This window comes from Salmo salar, chromosome ssa01, assembly GCF_905237065.1.
Source record: "Salmo salar chromosome ssa01, Ssal_v3.1, whole genome shotgun sequence".
Classification (NCBI taxonomy): Eukaryota; Metazoa; Chordata; class Actinopteri; order Salmoniformes; family Salmonidae; genus Salmo; species Salmo salar.
This window is the reverse complement of record NC_059442.1, coordinates 154,876,809-154,894,742: the sequence shown is the minus strand read 5'-3', so window position 1 is coordinate 154,894,742 and position 17,934 is coordinate 154,876,809. Positions and strand designations below refer to the sequence as shown.

Below are 17,934 nucleotides of genomic sequence, written 5' to 3'. Positions count from 1 at the left end.
ATCTATTACCACAGACCCTTACAGCCACACCATCTATTACCACAGACCCTTACAGACCCTTCCATCCACATTATCTATTACCACAGACCCTTCCATCCACATTATCTATTACCACAGACCCTTACAGACTCTTACAGCCACATGATCTATTACTACAGACCCTAACAGACCCTTACAGCCACATGATCTTTTACCACAGAGCCTTACAAACGCTTACATCCACATTATCTATTACCACAAATCCTTACAGCCACATGATCTATTGCAGTAGACCCTTACAGCCACATTATCTATTACCACAGACCCTTACAACCACATTATCTATTACCACAGACCCTTACAGACCCTTACAGTCACACCATATATTGACACAGACACTTACAGCCACATTATCTATTCCCGCAGACCCTTACAGCCACACCATCTATTGACACAGACCCTTACAGCCACATTATCTATTACCACAGACCCTTACAGCCACATTATCTATTACCACAGACCCTTACAGCCACATTATCTATTACCACAGACCCTTACAGACCCTTACAGTCACACCATATATTGACACAGACACTTACAGCCACATTATCTATTCCAGCAGACCCTTACAGCCACACCATCTATTGACACAGACCCTCACATACCCTTACAGACCCTCACAGACCCTTACAGCCACGTTGTCTATTACCACAGACCTTTACAGCCACATGATCTGTTACCACAGACCCTTACAGCCACAACATCTATTACCACAGACCCTTACAGCCACATTATCTATTAACACAGACCCTTACAGCCACGCCATCTATTACCACAGACCCTTACAGCCACATTACCTATTACCACAGACCTTTACAGGACCTTACAGCCACATGATCTATTACCACAGACCCTTACAAACGCTTACATCCACATGATCTATTACCACAGACCCTTACAGCCATACCATCTATAACCACAGACCCTTACAGCCACATTATCTATTACCACAGACCCTTACAGCGGCACCATCTATTACCACATACCCTTACAGCCACCCCATCTATTGACACATACCCTCACAACCCTTACATACCCTCAAAGACCCTTACAGCCACATTGTCTATTACCACAGACCCTTACAGACCCTTACAGCCACACCATCTATTGACACAGACCCTCACAACCCTTACATACCCCCACAGACCCTTACAGACCCTTACAGCCACATTATCTATTACCACAGTGTAATAAGGGTCGTCTAAAGGAGACCAAAATGCGGCATGTGAAGTGCTCATATTACTTTTAATGAAAACACTTTGCAAAATAACAAAACGACCAACAACAGTCCCGTCAGGTACAAACAACGAAACGGAAAACAACCACCCACAAAACCCCATGAAAAACAGGCTGCCTAAGTATGGTTTCCAATCAGAGACAACGAAAAACACCTGCCTCTGATTGGAAACCATACCCAGCACCAACATAGAAAATACAACATACAACGACAATCTAGACAACCCACATAGAAAACAGAAAACCCCAAATACATAGACAAAAACACCCCCCTGTCATGCCCTGACCAATCTACTATGGAAAAATTACCTCATACTAAGGTCAGAATGTGACAGTACTATCCCCAAACACAAAGGGAGGGCAGGGAGGGTGACAACAGTCTATGGCGGCTCATATGCAACACCCAGAACCTTCCTCTTCTCCTGATCCTCCAGCAACAGAGGTGGCTCTGGCTCAGGGCGAAACCTCCATTCCGCCCATAGATTCCTCTGCTTCTGTAACATAAGCCTGTAGATCATTATTGGAGGAATCGGATTGTAGATCCCTAACGGAATCCCTGTGCTGTAGACCACTACTGGAGGTTCCGACCTCCAAGCCGCTGCTGGAGGATCTGGGCTGCAGGCCGCCGCTGAAGGCTCTGGGCTGCAGACCACCGCTGAAGGCCCTTGGCTGCAGACCACCGCTGAAGGCCCTTGGCTGCAGACCGCCGCTGAAGGCCCTTGGCTGCAAACCACCGCTGAAGGCCCTTGGCTGCAGACCGCCGCTGAAGGCTCTTGGCTGCAGACCGCTGCTGAATGCTCTTGGCTGCAGACCGCCGCTGAAGGCTCTGGGCTGCAGACCGCCGTTGAAGGCTCTGGGCTGCAGACCGCCGCTGAAGGCTCTTGGCTGCAGACCGCCGCTGAAGGCTCTGGGCTGCAGACCGCCGCTGAATGCTCTTGGCTGCAGACCGCCGCTGAAGGCTCTTGGCTGCAGACCGCCGCTGAAGGCTCTTGGCTGCAGACCGCCGCTGAAGGCTCTGGGCTGCAGACCACCGCTGAAGGCTCTGGGCTGCAGACCTCTGCTGAAGGCTCTGGGTTGCAGACCTCCGCTGAAGGCTCTGGGCTGCAGACCTCCGCTGAAGGCTCTGGGCTGCAGACCTCTGCTGAAGGCTCTGGGTTGCAGACCTCCGCTGAAGGCTCTGGGTTGCAGACCACTGCTGAAGGTTCTGGGCCGTAGACCTCCACTGCAGGCTCTGGGTTGCAGACCTCCGCTGAAGGCTCTGGGCCGCAGACCTCCGCTGAAGGCTCTGGGCCGTAGACCTCCTCTGAAGGCTCCGGGCTGAGGAGCGTCGCTGGAGGCTCCGGACTGGGGAGCGTCGCTGGAGGCTCCGGGCTGAGGAGCGTCGTTGGAGGCTCCGGACTGGGGAGCGCCGCTAGAGGCTCCGGGCTGAGGAGCGTCGCCGGCGGCTCCGGGCTGAGGAGCGTCGCCGGAGGCTCCGGACTAGGAGGCGTCATCATCGGTTCCGGACTTATGACCGTTGCTACTGACTCCATGCCATGGATCATTTCAATAGGTTCCTCGCCAAGGATCATCCTTACGGGCGTCGGACCATCGACTATCACTGGAGGCTTTTTATGAGGAGCAGAAATCGGTCTCACCGGACTGGGGAGACGCACTAAGGGCCGAGTGCTCACAGCAGGCACTGGCCGTACCGGGTTATGGATGCGCACTAGAGGAAGAGTGCGAGGAATAGGCACAGGACATACTGTGCTACGGAGGCGCACTGGAGAGAGAGTGCGAGAGGCAGGCACATGCTCGCTACAAAAAGCACGAGTAGTTGACTCAGGCCTCAACCCTTGCCCAGCCAAACTACCCGTGTGCCCCCCCCCCAATTGTTTTGGGGGGCTGCCTCCCGTTTCTTCCAGGTAAGTTCCAAAATCTCTCGATTACCTGGCCCCAAGTCCAGTTTCTCCTTTCCCACCATTCTTCCACTGACCAGGTGTCCATATCTACCCGGGCACGCCGCTTGATCCAATCATGGTGGGTGGTTCTGTAATAAGGGTCGTCTAAAGGAGACCAAAATGCGGCATGTGAAGTGCTCATATTACTTTTACATTTTAGTCATTTAGCAGACGCTCTTGGCCATGGCAATGCACCTGTCCTACGCACACACATACACGCGCACACACACACACAAACACTTTCTTGTGCACGTACATGCATACATTCACACATGCACACACGCATATATGCATACATTCACACATGCACACTCAGAAACGCACACACACACACCCTCCTTCCTCCTCCTGAGGGTCCCGTCTGGGTGTGCAGGTGTCCATCTATCCTAATGATAATGATGACAGTGACAAAATGACAACAGTCAGTTAAACTCTTTTAAGTAAAAGAGCAAAGAGAAGTTACTGATGGCTAAACTGAGCATGTGTTATTCATTGACTCTCTTGTACTGGGAGGAAACAGCACACTACTGCTTGCAGCAAAAAAAGAAACGTCCTCACTGTCAACTGCGTTTATTTTCAGCAAACTTAACATGTGTAAATATTTGTATGAACATAACAAGATTCAACAACTGAGACATAAACTGAACAAATTCCACAGACGTGATTAACAGAAATGGAATAATGTGTCCCTGAACAAAGGGGGGGTCAAAATCAAAGTAACAGTCAGTATCTGGTGTGGCATAGACTGTACCAGATTTGACATCCACCAAGGCGCCTGCAAGTTCCCGGACATTTCTGGGGGGAATGGCCCTAGCCCTCACCCTCCGATCCAACAGGTCCCAGACGTGCTCAATGGGATTGAGATCTGGGCTCTTCGCTGGCCATGACGGACCCTCCACATCTAAATCGATCCCGCTCCAGAGTACAGGCCTCGGTGTAACGCTCATTCCTTCGAAGATAAATGCGAATCCGACCATCACCCCCGGTGAGACAAAACGGCGACTCGTCAGTGAAGAGCCCTTTTTGCCAGTCCTGTCTGGTCCAGCAATGTTGGGTTTGTGCCCATAGGCGACGTTGTTGCCGGTGATGTCTGGTGTGGACCTGCCTTACAACAGGCCTACAAGCCCTCAGTCCAACCTCTCTCAGCCTATTGCGGACAGTCTGAGCACTGATGGAGGGATTGTGCGTTCCTGGTGTAACTCGGGCAGTTGTTGTTGCCATCCTGTACCTGTCCCACAGGTGTGATGTTCGGATGTTCTGTTCCTGCGCAGGTGTTGTTACACTTGGTCTGCCACTGCGAGGACGATCAGCTGTCCGTCCGGTCTCCTTGTAGCGCTGTCTTAGGCATCTCACACTACGGACATTGCAATTTATTGCCCTGGCCACATCTGCAGTCCTCATGTCTCCTTGCAGCATGCCTAAGACACGTACACGCAGATGAGCAGGGACCCTGGGCATCTTTCTTTTGGTGTTTTTCAAAGTCAGTAGAAATGCCTCTTTAGTGTCCCAAGTTTTCATAACTGTGACCTTAATTGCCTACCGTCTGTAAGCTGTTAGTGTCTTAACGACCGTTCCACAGGTGCATGTTCATTAAATGTTTATGGTTCATTGAACAAGCATGGGAAACAGTGTTTAAACCCTTTACAATGAAGATCTGTGAAGTTACTTGGATTTTTGCGAATTATCGTTGAAAGACAGGGTCCTGAAAAAGGGACGTTTCTTTTTTTGCTGAGTTTGTTTTAGTTAAAGAGCAAATGGATGAACTCATTATAGTGGGCAGTCAGCCGGGTCCGTCCATATAGTGTGGCGGTAGCGTAGCCTAGTGGTTGGAGTGTCGGACTAGTAACCGAAGGTCGCAAGATCGAATCCCCGAGCTGACAAGGTACATATCTGTCGTTCTGCCCCTGAACAAGGCAATTAACCCACTGTTCCTAGGACATCATTGAAAATCTGAATTTTTTCTTAACTGACTTGTCTAGTTAAATAAAGGTAAAAAATTATATCATACTTTGTCAGATGGTTATTTATCTTCCTGGGGTTATTATATCATAGTGTGTCTGTGGCTATTTATCTATCTGGGGTTATTATATCATACTGTGCCTGTAGTTATTTATCTACCTGGGGTTATTATATCATACTGTGTAGATATTTATCTACCTGGGGTTATTATATCATACGGTGTCTGTAGTTATTTATCTACCTGGGGTTATTATATCATAGATGGTTATTATCTACCTGGGGTTATTATATCATACGGTGTCTGTAGTTATTTATCTACCTGGGGTTATTATATCATACTGTGTAGATATTTATCTACCTGGGGTTACTATATCATACTGTGTCTGATAGTTATTTATCTACCTGATGTTATTATATCATACTGTGTCTGATGGTTATCTACCTGGGGTTATTATATCATACTGTGTCTGTAGTTATTTACCTACCTGGGGTTATTATATCATACTGTGTAGATAATTATCTACCTGGGGTTATTATATCATACGGTGTCTGTAGTTATTTATCTACCTGGGGTTATTATATCATACTGTGTCTGTTGTTATTCATCTACCTGGGGTTATTATATCATACAGTGTCTTTAGTTATTTATCTACCTGGGGTTAGTATATTATACTGTGTCTGTAGTTATTTATCTACCTGATGTTATTATATCATACTGTGTAGATATTTATCTACCTGGGGTTACTATATCATACTGTGTCTGATGGTTATTTATCTACCTGATGTCATTATATCATACTGTGTCTGTAGTTATTTATCTACCTGGGGCTACTATATCATACTGTGTCTGTAGTTATTCATCTACCTGGGGTTATTATATCATACTGTGTCTGTGGTTATTTATCTATCTGGGGTTATTATATCATACTGTGTCTGTAGTTATTTATCTATCTGGTGTTATTATATCATAATGTGTCTGTAGTTATTTATCTATCTGGGGTTATTATATCATACTGTGTCTGTAGTTATTTAGTAACCTGGGGTTATTATATCATACTGTGTCTGTAGTTATTTATCTATCTGGGGTTATTATATCATAGATGGTTATTTATCTACCTGGGGTTATTATATCATACTGTGTCTGTAGTTATTTATCTATCTGGGGTTATTATATCATACTGTGTCTGTGGTTATTTATCTATATGGGGTTATTATATCATACTGTGTCTGTAGTTATTTATCTATCTGGGGTTATTATATCATAGATGGTTATTTATCTACCTGGGGTTATTATATCATACTGTGTCTGTAGTTATTTATCTATCTGGGGTTATTATATCATACTGTGCCTGTAGTTATTTATCTACCTGGGGTTATTATATCATAGATGGTTATTTATCTACCTGGGGTTATTATATCATACTGTGTCTGTAGTTATTTATCTATCTGGGGTTATTATATCATACTGTGTCTGTGGTTATTTATCTATCTGGGGTTATTATATCATACTGTGTCTGTGGTTATTTATCTATCTGGGGTTATTATATCATAGATGGTTATTTATCTACCTGGAGTTATTATATCATACTGTGTCTGTAGTTATTTAGCAACCTGGGGTTATTATATCATACTGTGTCTGTAGTTATTTAGCAACCTGGGGTTATTATATCATACTGTGTCTGTAGTTATTTAGCAACCTGGGGTTATTATATCATACTGTGTCTGTGGTTATTTAGCTACCTGGGGTTATTATATCATAGATGGTTATTTATCTACCTGGAGTTATTATATCATACTGTGTCTGTAGTTATTTAGCAACCTGGGGTTATTATATCATACTGTGTCTGTGGTTATTTATCTATCTGGGGTTATTATATCATATGTAGTTATTTAGCTACCTGGGGTTATTATATCATACTGTGTCTGTAGTTATTTAGCAACCTGGGGTTATTATATCATACTGTGGTTCTATTATTTTAGTTTCTCTCCCTTGTTCGGCTTGTCTTTCTCCTTCATCTCTTCATCCTTCTCTTCTCTGGCTCTTGGTGTTTCATTTAAAATGGTGATTGTTCATGTCTGTGAGAGAGAGTTCATTCTGGTTGTTGGTTTAGTGTACTGTGATTATGAACGTCTATGATTAATGTTTTAATATTGATGCATATAAACGACATGTATTTATACCCATACAGATATAAACACACACCGCTATGTGAGGGAGACGTGGTCATCGATGGCAACAGCGGCTGGACAATATCAGGGTGTACCGCCACATGGAGATCCCCAACTGGACCTGTCCTTCTTGGTTCCCCTGGAGACGGAGAGTGGGGATGGGGAGGACGTGGGAGAGGAGAACATTGTGTACCTCTGAGGCTGAACCCCCTGAGTCAAAACCAGGACTTAAATCTGGAATCCTTAATGGTGACACTGCCACGTCCGTTTGGGATATTACTACAACAAAGAAGTTACTGCAAACAACAAACACAGTTTTTCCCCCCTTGGACATCATTAGAATCACAGATATAATATGAATATATGAAGGCTCTGAATCCAAGGTTGGACAGTAAATATCTAGGCCTATTGTATATCAACAAGGTTTAAAGAAGTAACAGGACTGGCACATACAGAAATATCTCATGCTTTGTCTCTCTGCCCCGCCACGTCTGTGCCAGGTACCCTCCATATGTGTCGCCAAGTGTTGTCAAATGACAAACACTTTTATAGTGCTACTTGTTTATGTGTCCATATGTTCAGTGTGTGTGTGTGTAACTTCATCCTCTATGTGTGTGTGTGTGTGTGTGTGTGTGTGTGTGTGTGTGTGTGTGTGTGTGTGTGTGTGTGTGTGTGTGTGTGTGTGTGTGTGTGTGTGTGTGTGTGTGTGTGTGTGTGTGTGTGTGTGTGTGTGTTGAGAGTTCAACTCCAGGGCTGCCATCGGGCCTGTGTGCCTGAGGCCCTCCAATGACAGTTACCCTGACCAACCCTGCTGCCTGCCTTCCCCCTCTCTCCTCACCCCTGTATCAGTCTCAATCTCTCTGTTTCCCTGCTCCACACTGCCCTAAGTCTGCTTCAGTCTACCTCTCGTTCTCTCCCTTGTCCTCTAAGCCCAATCTCTCCAGGACTATTTATTAGGCTCTCCCAGAATGAAATGCTGAGGAGAGTCTTCTCTGTGTTTCCGCAGGGGAAAGAGAGAGAGCCGAGAGGGGCTGGTATCACTGTAGAATCAGGCTGAATCTGTCCAGTTGCTCTGTGGCTGATTGTCTGGCCAGGAAATAAACAGCTGCTCGCCCATTCATCAGACAAGCTCTATTTAGAAGGTGAGCGGGACGCTGCAAACACATTAGTCATGAAGGATGAGGTGAAGCACCATGGTCGGAAGGGATTTGGTCCCTTGGTTTCTCAGACTGTCTGGCTCTGGCTACGCCCGGACAGCATCATTTGTTTTAATCCGAAGGACTTTTTATTGTTTTGAAAGAGAGTAAAGGTATTGTGGTTTTAGGAATGATGTTGTGACTGTAGCAGTCTATCAATACAATATAGGACACTGCACTAGTCTGCCTATATAAAGTACATATTTTATTAGGGTCAAACGCATATATTGGTCAAAAACCATAGGACAGAACATTTCTATACTTTCAATGACCTTTGCTTTTAAAAGTGGTTTTAAGAATCCAATCAGGGACAGAGTGCACTGTACATGTGAAGCATACCAAATATGGCCACATCTCTTCTGCATGATACATTTGTTTTTACATCGTTTTCATAGATTTTAATGTTTAAATATTCCTTCCAAGGCACATATTTCATAGCACATGATTTATTCCAGTATGTGTTCAGTTACTTTTAGATTTCGTCTTATGTAAAGTTACCTTACTAATGCATGTGTAGTAATAGTAGCAGGATAGTCAGCCTGGTATCAGTTTATATCAGTGGAGGCTCCATAGAGGAGGAAGGGGGGACTATCCTCTGTGAATTTCATAAAAATAAAAATAGTGAAACATTGAAAAAGTGATCCTTTTTATATAAAACTATACTAAATCTATTCACGTCACCAAATAGTTGATTAAAACACACTGTTTTTCTATATAGGTCTACAGTAGCCTCAACAGCACTCAGTAGGGTATCACCATGGAGTAGCCATAGGACAGCTAGTTTCCATCCTCCTCTGGCTACATTGTTTTATTTATTATTTTTGTATTTTATTATTTTACACTTATTTTACCAGGTAAATTGACTGAGAACACGTTCTCATTTACAGCTACAACCTGGGGAATAGTTACAGGGGAGAGGAATTACACCAATACAAAACTTATAGACTTACACAGTAATAATGACATTTTCCGGAGAATGTCCTTCAACCTATCAGAGCTCTTGCAGCATGAACTGACATGTTGTCCACCCAATCAAAGGATCAGAGAATGAATCTAGCACTGAAAGCATAAGCTACAGCTAGCTAGCACAGCAGTGCATAAATTGTGGTGAGTAGTTGACTCAAAGAGAAAGACAATAGCTGACCAGTTTTTAACAAATGAATTTCTTCAAAAATGAAGGAGAGGCAAGAGAGAGAGAGCTATATTTCTTGTTGTCATTTTTTCACTTTCACTTTCACTTACTTAGCTAGTGAATGCAGCTAGCTAGTTTAGCCTACTCAAACACCCAGCTAAAACAGGGAGGGATGATATGTTAGCTAGCTGGCTATGACTATCCAAAACTGGAATTTTTCCAAGTCAAGGTAAACTTTTGGTTTTATTAATTTATTGCCACCGGGGCTCGCTGGTGTAAGTGCTAAACTGCTTGCTGTACACTGTACTGCATGATTGTCGCGGCTTTACTAACGCGTTAGTTCTCGTAGCCATATTGACTAGCTATGATGTTAGCTACTATGGTGACAATGATGTAAGCTGTGTGTAGCAGTTAGTGGTTATAATCTGAAGGTTTGGCTTGGACAGTTTTTTTGCCTGGTCACAGACAGCTGGTGTGTTGTGCGCTGCAATCCACGAGTGAAGGGAAAAGGTGAGAGGAGGAGAGTGCGTAGATGTGAGAAGGAATACAACAAGCAAAGTAATCATGTTGTTTGTATATGGCTGCTATGAAAGTGAACTGTGTTTATGTGTGATCAGGGATGCGTGTATTCATTCCTCCGATTCTGTAAGCCAACGGAATGAAACATGGATAAAAATACCTGAATTTGTTTGCAACTGTTGGGTCTAATGATTACACCCTAGATCAGCTAGATGCAGGCAAGAGTGTGTGGTATTAAATGTGTCACTGTAACGGTCGTCTTAGTAATTGGACCAAGGCGCAGCGGGTTGAGTGCTCATCTTAACTTTTATTGTGAACACGACTAATAAACAAAACAATAAACGAATGAACTGTCTTGTAGGCTCACACAGCAGTACAAAGAACAACCACCCACAATTCCCATGACAAACACATTCCTAATTATAGGACCTTCAATCAGAGGCAACGATAGACAGCTGCCTCCAATTGAAGGCCCCAATCCCAATTACCTAAACACAGATCTAAACACCCTAGAACAGACATAGAAATATACAAACATAGAACAATGACCAAAACCCCAGAATACATAAATCAAACACCCCTCTACATACACACACACCCCAAACCATATAAAACAAATACCCCCTGCCACGTCCTGACCAAACTATAATAACAAATAACCCCTTTACTGGTCAGGACGTGACAGTCTCTGTCTGTCACCTTGATTACTCAAATCTTTCTCTCGACCTGTACACCTACGCTACATGACCAAAAGTATGTGCTTATCGAACATCTCATTCCAAAATCATGGGCATTAATATGGAATTGGTCCCACCTTTGCTGCTATAACAGCCTCCACTATTCTGGGAAGGCTTTCCACTAGATGTTGGAACAATGCTGCAGAGACTTTTTTCCATTCAGCCACGAGCATTAGTGAGGTCAGGCACTGATGTTGAACGATTAGACCTGGCTCGCAGTTGGTGTTCCAATTCATCCCAAAGGTGTTTGATGGGGTTGATGTCAGGGCTCTGTACAGGCCAGTCAAGTTCTTCCACACCAATCTCGACAAACCATTTCTATATGGACCTTGCTTTGTGCACGGGGTATTGTCATGCTGAAACAGGAAAGGGCCATCCCCAAACTGTTGCCACAAAGTTGGAAGCACAGAATCATCTAGAATGTCATTGTATGCTTTAGCGTTAAGATTTCCCTTCACTGGAACTAAGGGGTCTAGCCCAAACCATGAAAAACAGCCCCAGACCATTATTCCTCCTCCACCAAACTTTACAGTTGGCACTATGCATTGGGGCAGGTAGCTTTCTCCTGGCATCCGCCAAACCCAGATTTGTCCGTATAACTGCCAGATGGTGAAGCGTGATTCATCACTGCAGAGAACGTGTTTCCACTGCTCCAGAGTTCAATGGCGGCGAGCTTTACACCACTCCAGCCGATGCTTGGCATTGCGCATGGTGATCTTAGGCATCTGTGCTGATGTTCAGCCATGGAAACCCATTTCATAAAGCTCCTAACAAAGAGCTATTGTGCTGACGTTGCTTCCAGAGGCAGTTTGTAACTCGGTAGTGAGTGTTGCAACTGAGGACAGACGATTTTTATGTACTTCAGCACTCTGTGGTTCCATTCTGTGAGCATGTGTGGCCTACGACTTCGTGGCTGAGCCGTTGTTGTTTCCACTTCACAATAACAGCACTTACAGTTGACTGGGGCAGCTCTAGCATGGCAGAAATTTGTTGGAACTGATTTATTGGAAAGGTGGCATCCTATGACGGTGCTAGGATGGTGCCACATTGAATGTCACTGAGCTCTCCATTAAGGCCATTCTACTGCCAATGCTTGTCTATGGAGATTGCATGGCTGTGTGCTCGATTTTATACACCTGTCAGCAGCGGGTGTGGCTGAAATAGCCAAATCCACTAATTTGAAGGGGTGTCCACATACTTTAGTATATATAGTGTATGTTGTAAACTTCATAGGCTAGGTTGTGGCAACCTCATGATGGTATAGGGAACATTTGAGTATAATGTGTAGTAGCCTAAAGCTATCAATGCTACCTTGAGCTGGGTGAGTGGAATGTGAATGACAGTCATCCAATTTACTGTAATAGAAATAAGGTCCATGCCCATAGAAAAAAATGTGCCTCCTCCCTTATCTTAAACGGCACCGACCGCCACTGGTTTTATGCATCACATTGTAGTAGTAGTTGGGTAGTCAGCCTGGTATCAATTTATATGCATCACGTTGTAGAAGTAGTTGGGTAGTCAGCCTGGTATCAATTTATATGCATCACGTTGTAGAAGTAGTTGGGTAGTCAGCCTGGTATCAATTTATATGCATCACGTTGTAGAAGTAGTTGGGTAGTCAGCCTGGTATCAATTTATATGCATCACGTTGTAGAAGTAGTTGGGTAGTCAGCCTGGTATCAATTTATATGCATCACGTTGTAGAAGTAGTTGGGTAGTCAGCCTGGTATCAATTTATATGCATCACGTTGTAGAAGTAGTTGGGTAGTCAGCCTGGTATCAATTTATATGCATCACGTTGTAGAAGTAGTTGGGTAGTCAGCCTGGTATCAATTTATATGCATCACGTTGTAGAAGTAGTTGGGTAGTCAGCCTGGTATCAATTTATATGCATCACATTGTAGAAGTAGTTGGGTAGTCAGCCTGGTATCAATTTATATGCATCACGTTGTAGAAGTAGTTGGGTAGTCAGCCTGGTATCAATTTATATGCATCACGTTGTAGAAGTAGTTGGGTAGTCAGCCTGGTGTCAGTTTATATGCATCATATTGTGATGCATCACATCTTTTTTCAAAATGTGATGCATAGCCATGCTATCATGTTTGGGTAGTAGCTTATGGTTGAAAGATGACTGATGGAATAACTCTTCTATGCACCTAAAAGGTAACCTTGCTTTCTACTCAGAGCTCTAACATTATACTTGAATATTCATGTGCTACTTTACTACCAACGTGTTGTTTTGTTTATTAATGGCCTTAAACGTCCTGAAAGTCAGTCTTTATCTGTCCCACAGCCACCATTAAAAACACAACACAAATAAGACAGTAGACCTAAAGGAGGCTGAGTCCCAAATGATACCCTATTTCCTATGCACTATGTTTGACCATGGCCTACGGGGCTCTGGTCAATAGTAGTGCATAATATAGAGAATAGGCTGCCATTTAGAAGTCAGCCGTAGTATCCAGGTAGTGTAATAGGTAGCTTCATCTGCATAAAACACCACAATGGTTATGTTGGACAGCAAATTACTTTTATGTGTATATTTCAGTGCCTTCATTTATTTATTGTAGATTTATATAGTGTGTTGGGTTATGTTTTTATGTTGTAATATAAATGGATTTGTCTTATGAGAACAGCTGTATATCTTATGACTGTGTAACTGTTCTGCATTAAAACTTGATCATAACACTGACATATGGTTATTCACATTTTATCTTGTTTACATGGTTTCTCTGTATTAGATCACTTGGAATATGAATATGAAACATGTGGAATTTGTATATGGTTGATGTTTTTACTGTTTTTATACAGCTGAAACCACATTGCCTACCAATGGGACACTAAATATGTTCTGAATCTGAATGTAACAGTTGAGGGTAAAACCATAGAAATACATGGATAATTCATTCTAATTCTATGGGTAAACCCACCAAACTGTCAACCCTTTCAATACAGTATAACGCTACCTCATGTTGACTTGACTGAGAGAGTTCTGTATTACCAGTCAGTGGTTTGAATGTGCCTGATATATGAGTCTGTTATGAGGATAGATGGTGTTCAGATTGCCCAGTCATCCTCTACACAGACATGTACAGACACCTTGATGAATCGACGCAGGTGCCAGAGGTGACGGGACAAGCCAGCAGGTGCATGAAAGTCATCGCTTCACTAACTTGCTCACTCTTAGGTTATGAAATGCCTGCCTGTCTACCTTAACAAAAAGTTCAATACACAACAACTTTCTGCCTTTCTATCTCTCTCTCTCAATTTCAATTCAATAGACTTTATTGACATGGCAATTTAAATTACTTACATTGTCAAAGTATACATATAACAAAAATGGTGGGACCATCAGCAATAATAACAGTAGTAGTGGAAATGGGATTACCATTAACAGCAACTACAACAACAATATTCTCTCTCTCTCTCTCTCTGTTCTCTCTCTGTTCTCTCTCTGTCTCTCTGTTCTCTCGCTGTCTCTCTCTCTGTTCTCTCTCTGTCTCTGTGTTCTCTCTGTCTCTATTCTCTCGCTGTTCTCTCTCTGTCTCTGTCTCTGTTCTCTCTCTGTCTCTGTGTTCTCTGTCTGTTCTCTCTCTCTCTCTCTCTGTTCTCTCACTGTCGCTCTCTCTGTTCTCTCTCTGTCTCTCTGTTCTCTCTCTGTTCTCTCTCTGTCGCTCTGTCTCTGTTCTCTCGCTCTCTGTCTCTCTCTGTTCTCTCTCTGTTCTCTCTCTGTTCTCTCTCTGTCTCTCTGTTCTCTCGCTGTCTCTCTCTCTGTTCTCTCTCTGTCTCTGTGTTCTCTCTGTTCTCTCTCTGTTCTCTCTCTGTTCTCTCTGTTCTCTCGCTGTCTCTCTGTTCTCTCGCTGTCTCTCTCTCTGTTCTCTCTCTGTCTCTGTGTTCTCTCTGTCTCTATTCTCTCGCTGTTCTCTCTCTGTCTCTCTCTCTGTTCTCTCTCTGTCTCTGTGTTCTCTGTCTGTTCTCTCTCTCTCTCTCTGTTCTCTCACTGTCGCTCTCTCTGTTCTCTCTCTGTCTCTCTGTTCTCTCTCTGTTCTCTCTCTGTCGCTCTGTCTCTGTTCTCTCGCTCTCTGTCTCTCTCTGTTCTCTCTGTTCTCTCTCTGTCTCTCTGTTCTCTCGCTGTCTCTCTCTCTGTTCTCTCTCTGTCTCTCTGTCTCTGTTCTCTCGCTGTCTCTCTCTCTGTTCTCTCTCTGTCTCTCTGTCTCTGTTCTCTTGCTGTCTCTCTCTCTCAGTTCTCTCTCTCTCTGTTCTCCAGGTAGCTCCTCTAGTGTTTCACTGCTTCCATTGTTGTTATTTCCCCATAGCCAGCTCTGCCACTCAAACTGAGATTCCTCTCTGCACTATCAGTGCTTTGGAGTCTCTGGTGGCGTTCCGAGTCTAATTGGATTTGAGACAGTGTGTACATGTGCATGTGTGTGTGTCTGTGTGTGTTTGTGTGTCATAGGAGTTTTGTACTGTATTAGTATGTTGGAGCTGGAGCATAAAATGGTAGTAGCATGAAAATAAAAATCTTCCTGTGTTTCTGTAACCACGTTTCCATCTACAGTTTTCATGCGTTAAGTCATACAGTATAAAAAAAACTGGACATTTCGGTACAATTTTATTAATGCCGACAGATCATTTGTAATAATAATAAATACTGATATAATAACCATCATATGTGTGGTCCTCCCACTACGACTCGGGAAACCATGCAGTTTATTTGACTACAGATGAAATAAGTTATAATGAACTTCACAGGGTGGTGAAAAGTGCATGGAGATAATGCTCTTTTCCAATAAATATCGAGGGTCTTATTCTGGTCACATGATGATCGATGTTTGACTGCCGTTTGACAAATACAATATTCTTGCTCTTATCCATAATAATGTCATCATGTAGACTAGCCTACCAGCACAGCCTACCTGCACTGTGTCTGTGAGCTGTTGGTTTGAGCGCATGTGCCAAGACCAGAGTAGGCACATTTTATATTTAACGCAGGCAGTTTTTGTGACAAAACTATCGGAAATGCCATGGAAACACATTGAACTTTAGTATTTTATTCGGTACATGAAAACTTAAGTGAAAGAGTACATTCTGTGTGCATTATGTCATCACACGCTGAAGTCAGTTTGGTGGAAACACCACTGGAGGGAAAGTGTAGATATTTTCTTTATGCAAATTTTTGAATATTTGCATGAAAATCTGTTGCCAATTGGATGGAAACCGAGCTTGTGTGACTCTTCAGAACTCTCACAAAGGGACTCGTTTCCGGGCGTTACCAAGGAAACCTGGCAGGAGCTGACAAAGGCAGTGAAACGGGAACAGATGTTGGAGCGCTGTTAAGTGTGTGTGCACTGACATGAGCTTCTTTGTAACAATAATGAGTGTGTATGTGTGTGTGTGTTCACTAGAGCAACACACAGGTCTGAATATTGATGCACCCTCAATTGGACACTCACACACACACACACACACATACTCTCTCTCTATGATCCTGAGTAACTCTGGTACAGGAAGTATGGCCTCTCCTTGCCTCGTCCTCTCTGTGTGTTTTATCATTAATTTACAGAGAGTAACTCTGGTACAGTAAGTATGGCCTCTCCTTGCCTCGTTCTCTGTGTGTTTTATCATTAAGTTACAGAGAGTAACTCTGGTACAGGAAGTATGGCCTCTCCTTGCCTCGTCCTCTCTGTGTGTTTTATCATTAAGTTACAGAGAGTAACTCTGGTACAGTAAGTATGGCCTCTCCTTGCCTCGTCCTCTCTGTGTGTTTTATCATTAAGTTACAGAGAGTAACTCTGGTACAGTAAGTATGGCCTCTCCTTGCCTCGTCATCACTGTGTTTTACAGACTCTTCAAAAGGTAACAACTATACAGAGGAGAGGAGATGAACAATAAAGACAGGAAATAATAACACTGCCGAGTCATTTGCCGCAGAGGAACGTGGAAAGGAGTGTGTATGTGCGTGTGTGGAGCGTGGAGAGTGCTTAGGCCCTCCCCATTGGGAAAATGTAATGATTTCTGTGGGCGTATGGAATAAACCTGTCCATCCCAAATATAAATAACAACTATTAAAACACATCCGGGCGAGGAGGGCTTTTATGAGAGAAACCAACACTATACAGCACAGCGTATTGGATTCCTCTCCAGCTGATATATTGTGACTGACTAGCCTCAGTATATCTACAGTCTAGTCTGTTTGGCACCAATACGAGCTTCAAGGGGACAAAGTTACTTTAGGTCTAACTACTTTTTTCTTGTTTCTTTTTTAAATTTTGTTTTAAGACTTCCACAAACTAGTTTTCCTCTGGCGTTAGGGCTGCCAGGGTTAGATGAGGAATGGTCAGAGTAGTGGAGTCTGAAGATTGGGAATTTGAGCGGGATATTTGCCATTGCTTAGATTTACAGAAGCATTACCCTTTATGCAGTCGTTGGGACTAGAGGAGTAACTTCCTAATGAAGTTGTGGAAATAGAATCTTGTTTTATGTGTTGTACCTAATCACATTTATGTAATTTGAAAGAAACATTCATCAGTTTGTATTCATGACAGGTGCCTATTGTGATTGTATACTTTACCTGTCACGGCTGTTCAAAGGATCGGACCAACGCGCAACATGGTTGTAGTTCCACATATTTATTTATTCCGTGAAACGTTTGCAATACACCAAAATACTTGTAACAACAAAACAACAAACCGTGACGCAGAGAAAATAATACTACTCAAAAATTAACAACCCACAAACACAAATGGAAAAACCCCCTACATAAATATGATCTCCAATTAGAGACAATGAGAACCGGCTGTCTCTAATTGGAGATCATCCCAACAACCCCAACATAGAAATAGAAACCTAGAAAAACAACATAGAAACAGATAACAAGAAAACCACCCCAAAACACCCCCTGTCACGCCCTGACCTACTCTACTGTAGAAAATGACATCTTACAAGGGTCAGGACGTGACAGTACCCCCCCCCAAAGGTGCAGACTCCGAATGCAAAAAAAAAAAAAC

General features: G+C 43.4%; 1 protein-coding gene across 2 annotated transcripts in view; it reads left to right on the top strand.

Moving 5' to 3' along the window:
• Positions 1-10,544, top strand: part of LOC106568988 (rho guanine nucleotide exchange factor 28) — a 108,509-nt gene extending 97,965 nt beyond the window's left edge. For both annotated transcript variants that reach the window (XM_045692531.1, XM_045692539.1), the window contains exon 35: positions 7,364-10,544. In XM_045692531.1, the coding sequence (XP_045548487.1) occupies positions 7,364-7,542 (179 nt within the window). In that variant the 3' untranslated portion in view covers positions 7,543-10,544. The remainder of the gene's footprint in view (positions 1-7,363) is intronic.
• The last annotated feature ends 7,390 nt before the right edge of the window (positions 10,545-17,934 follow it).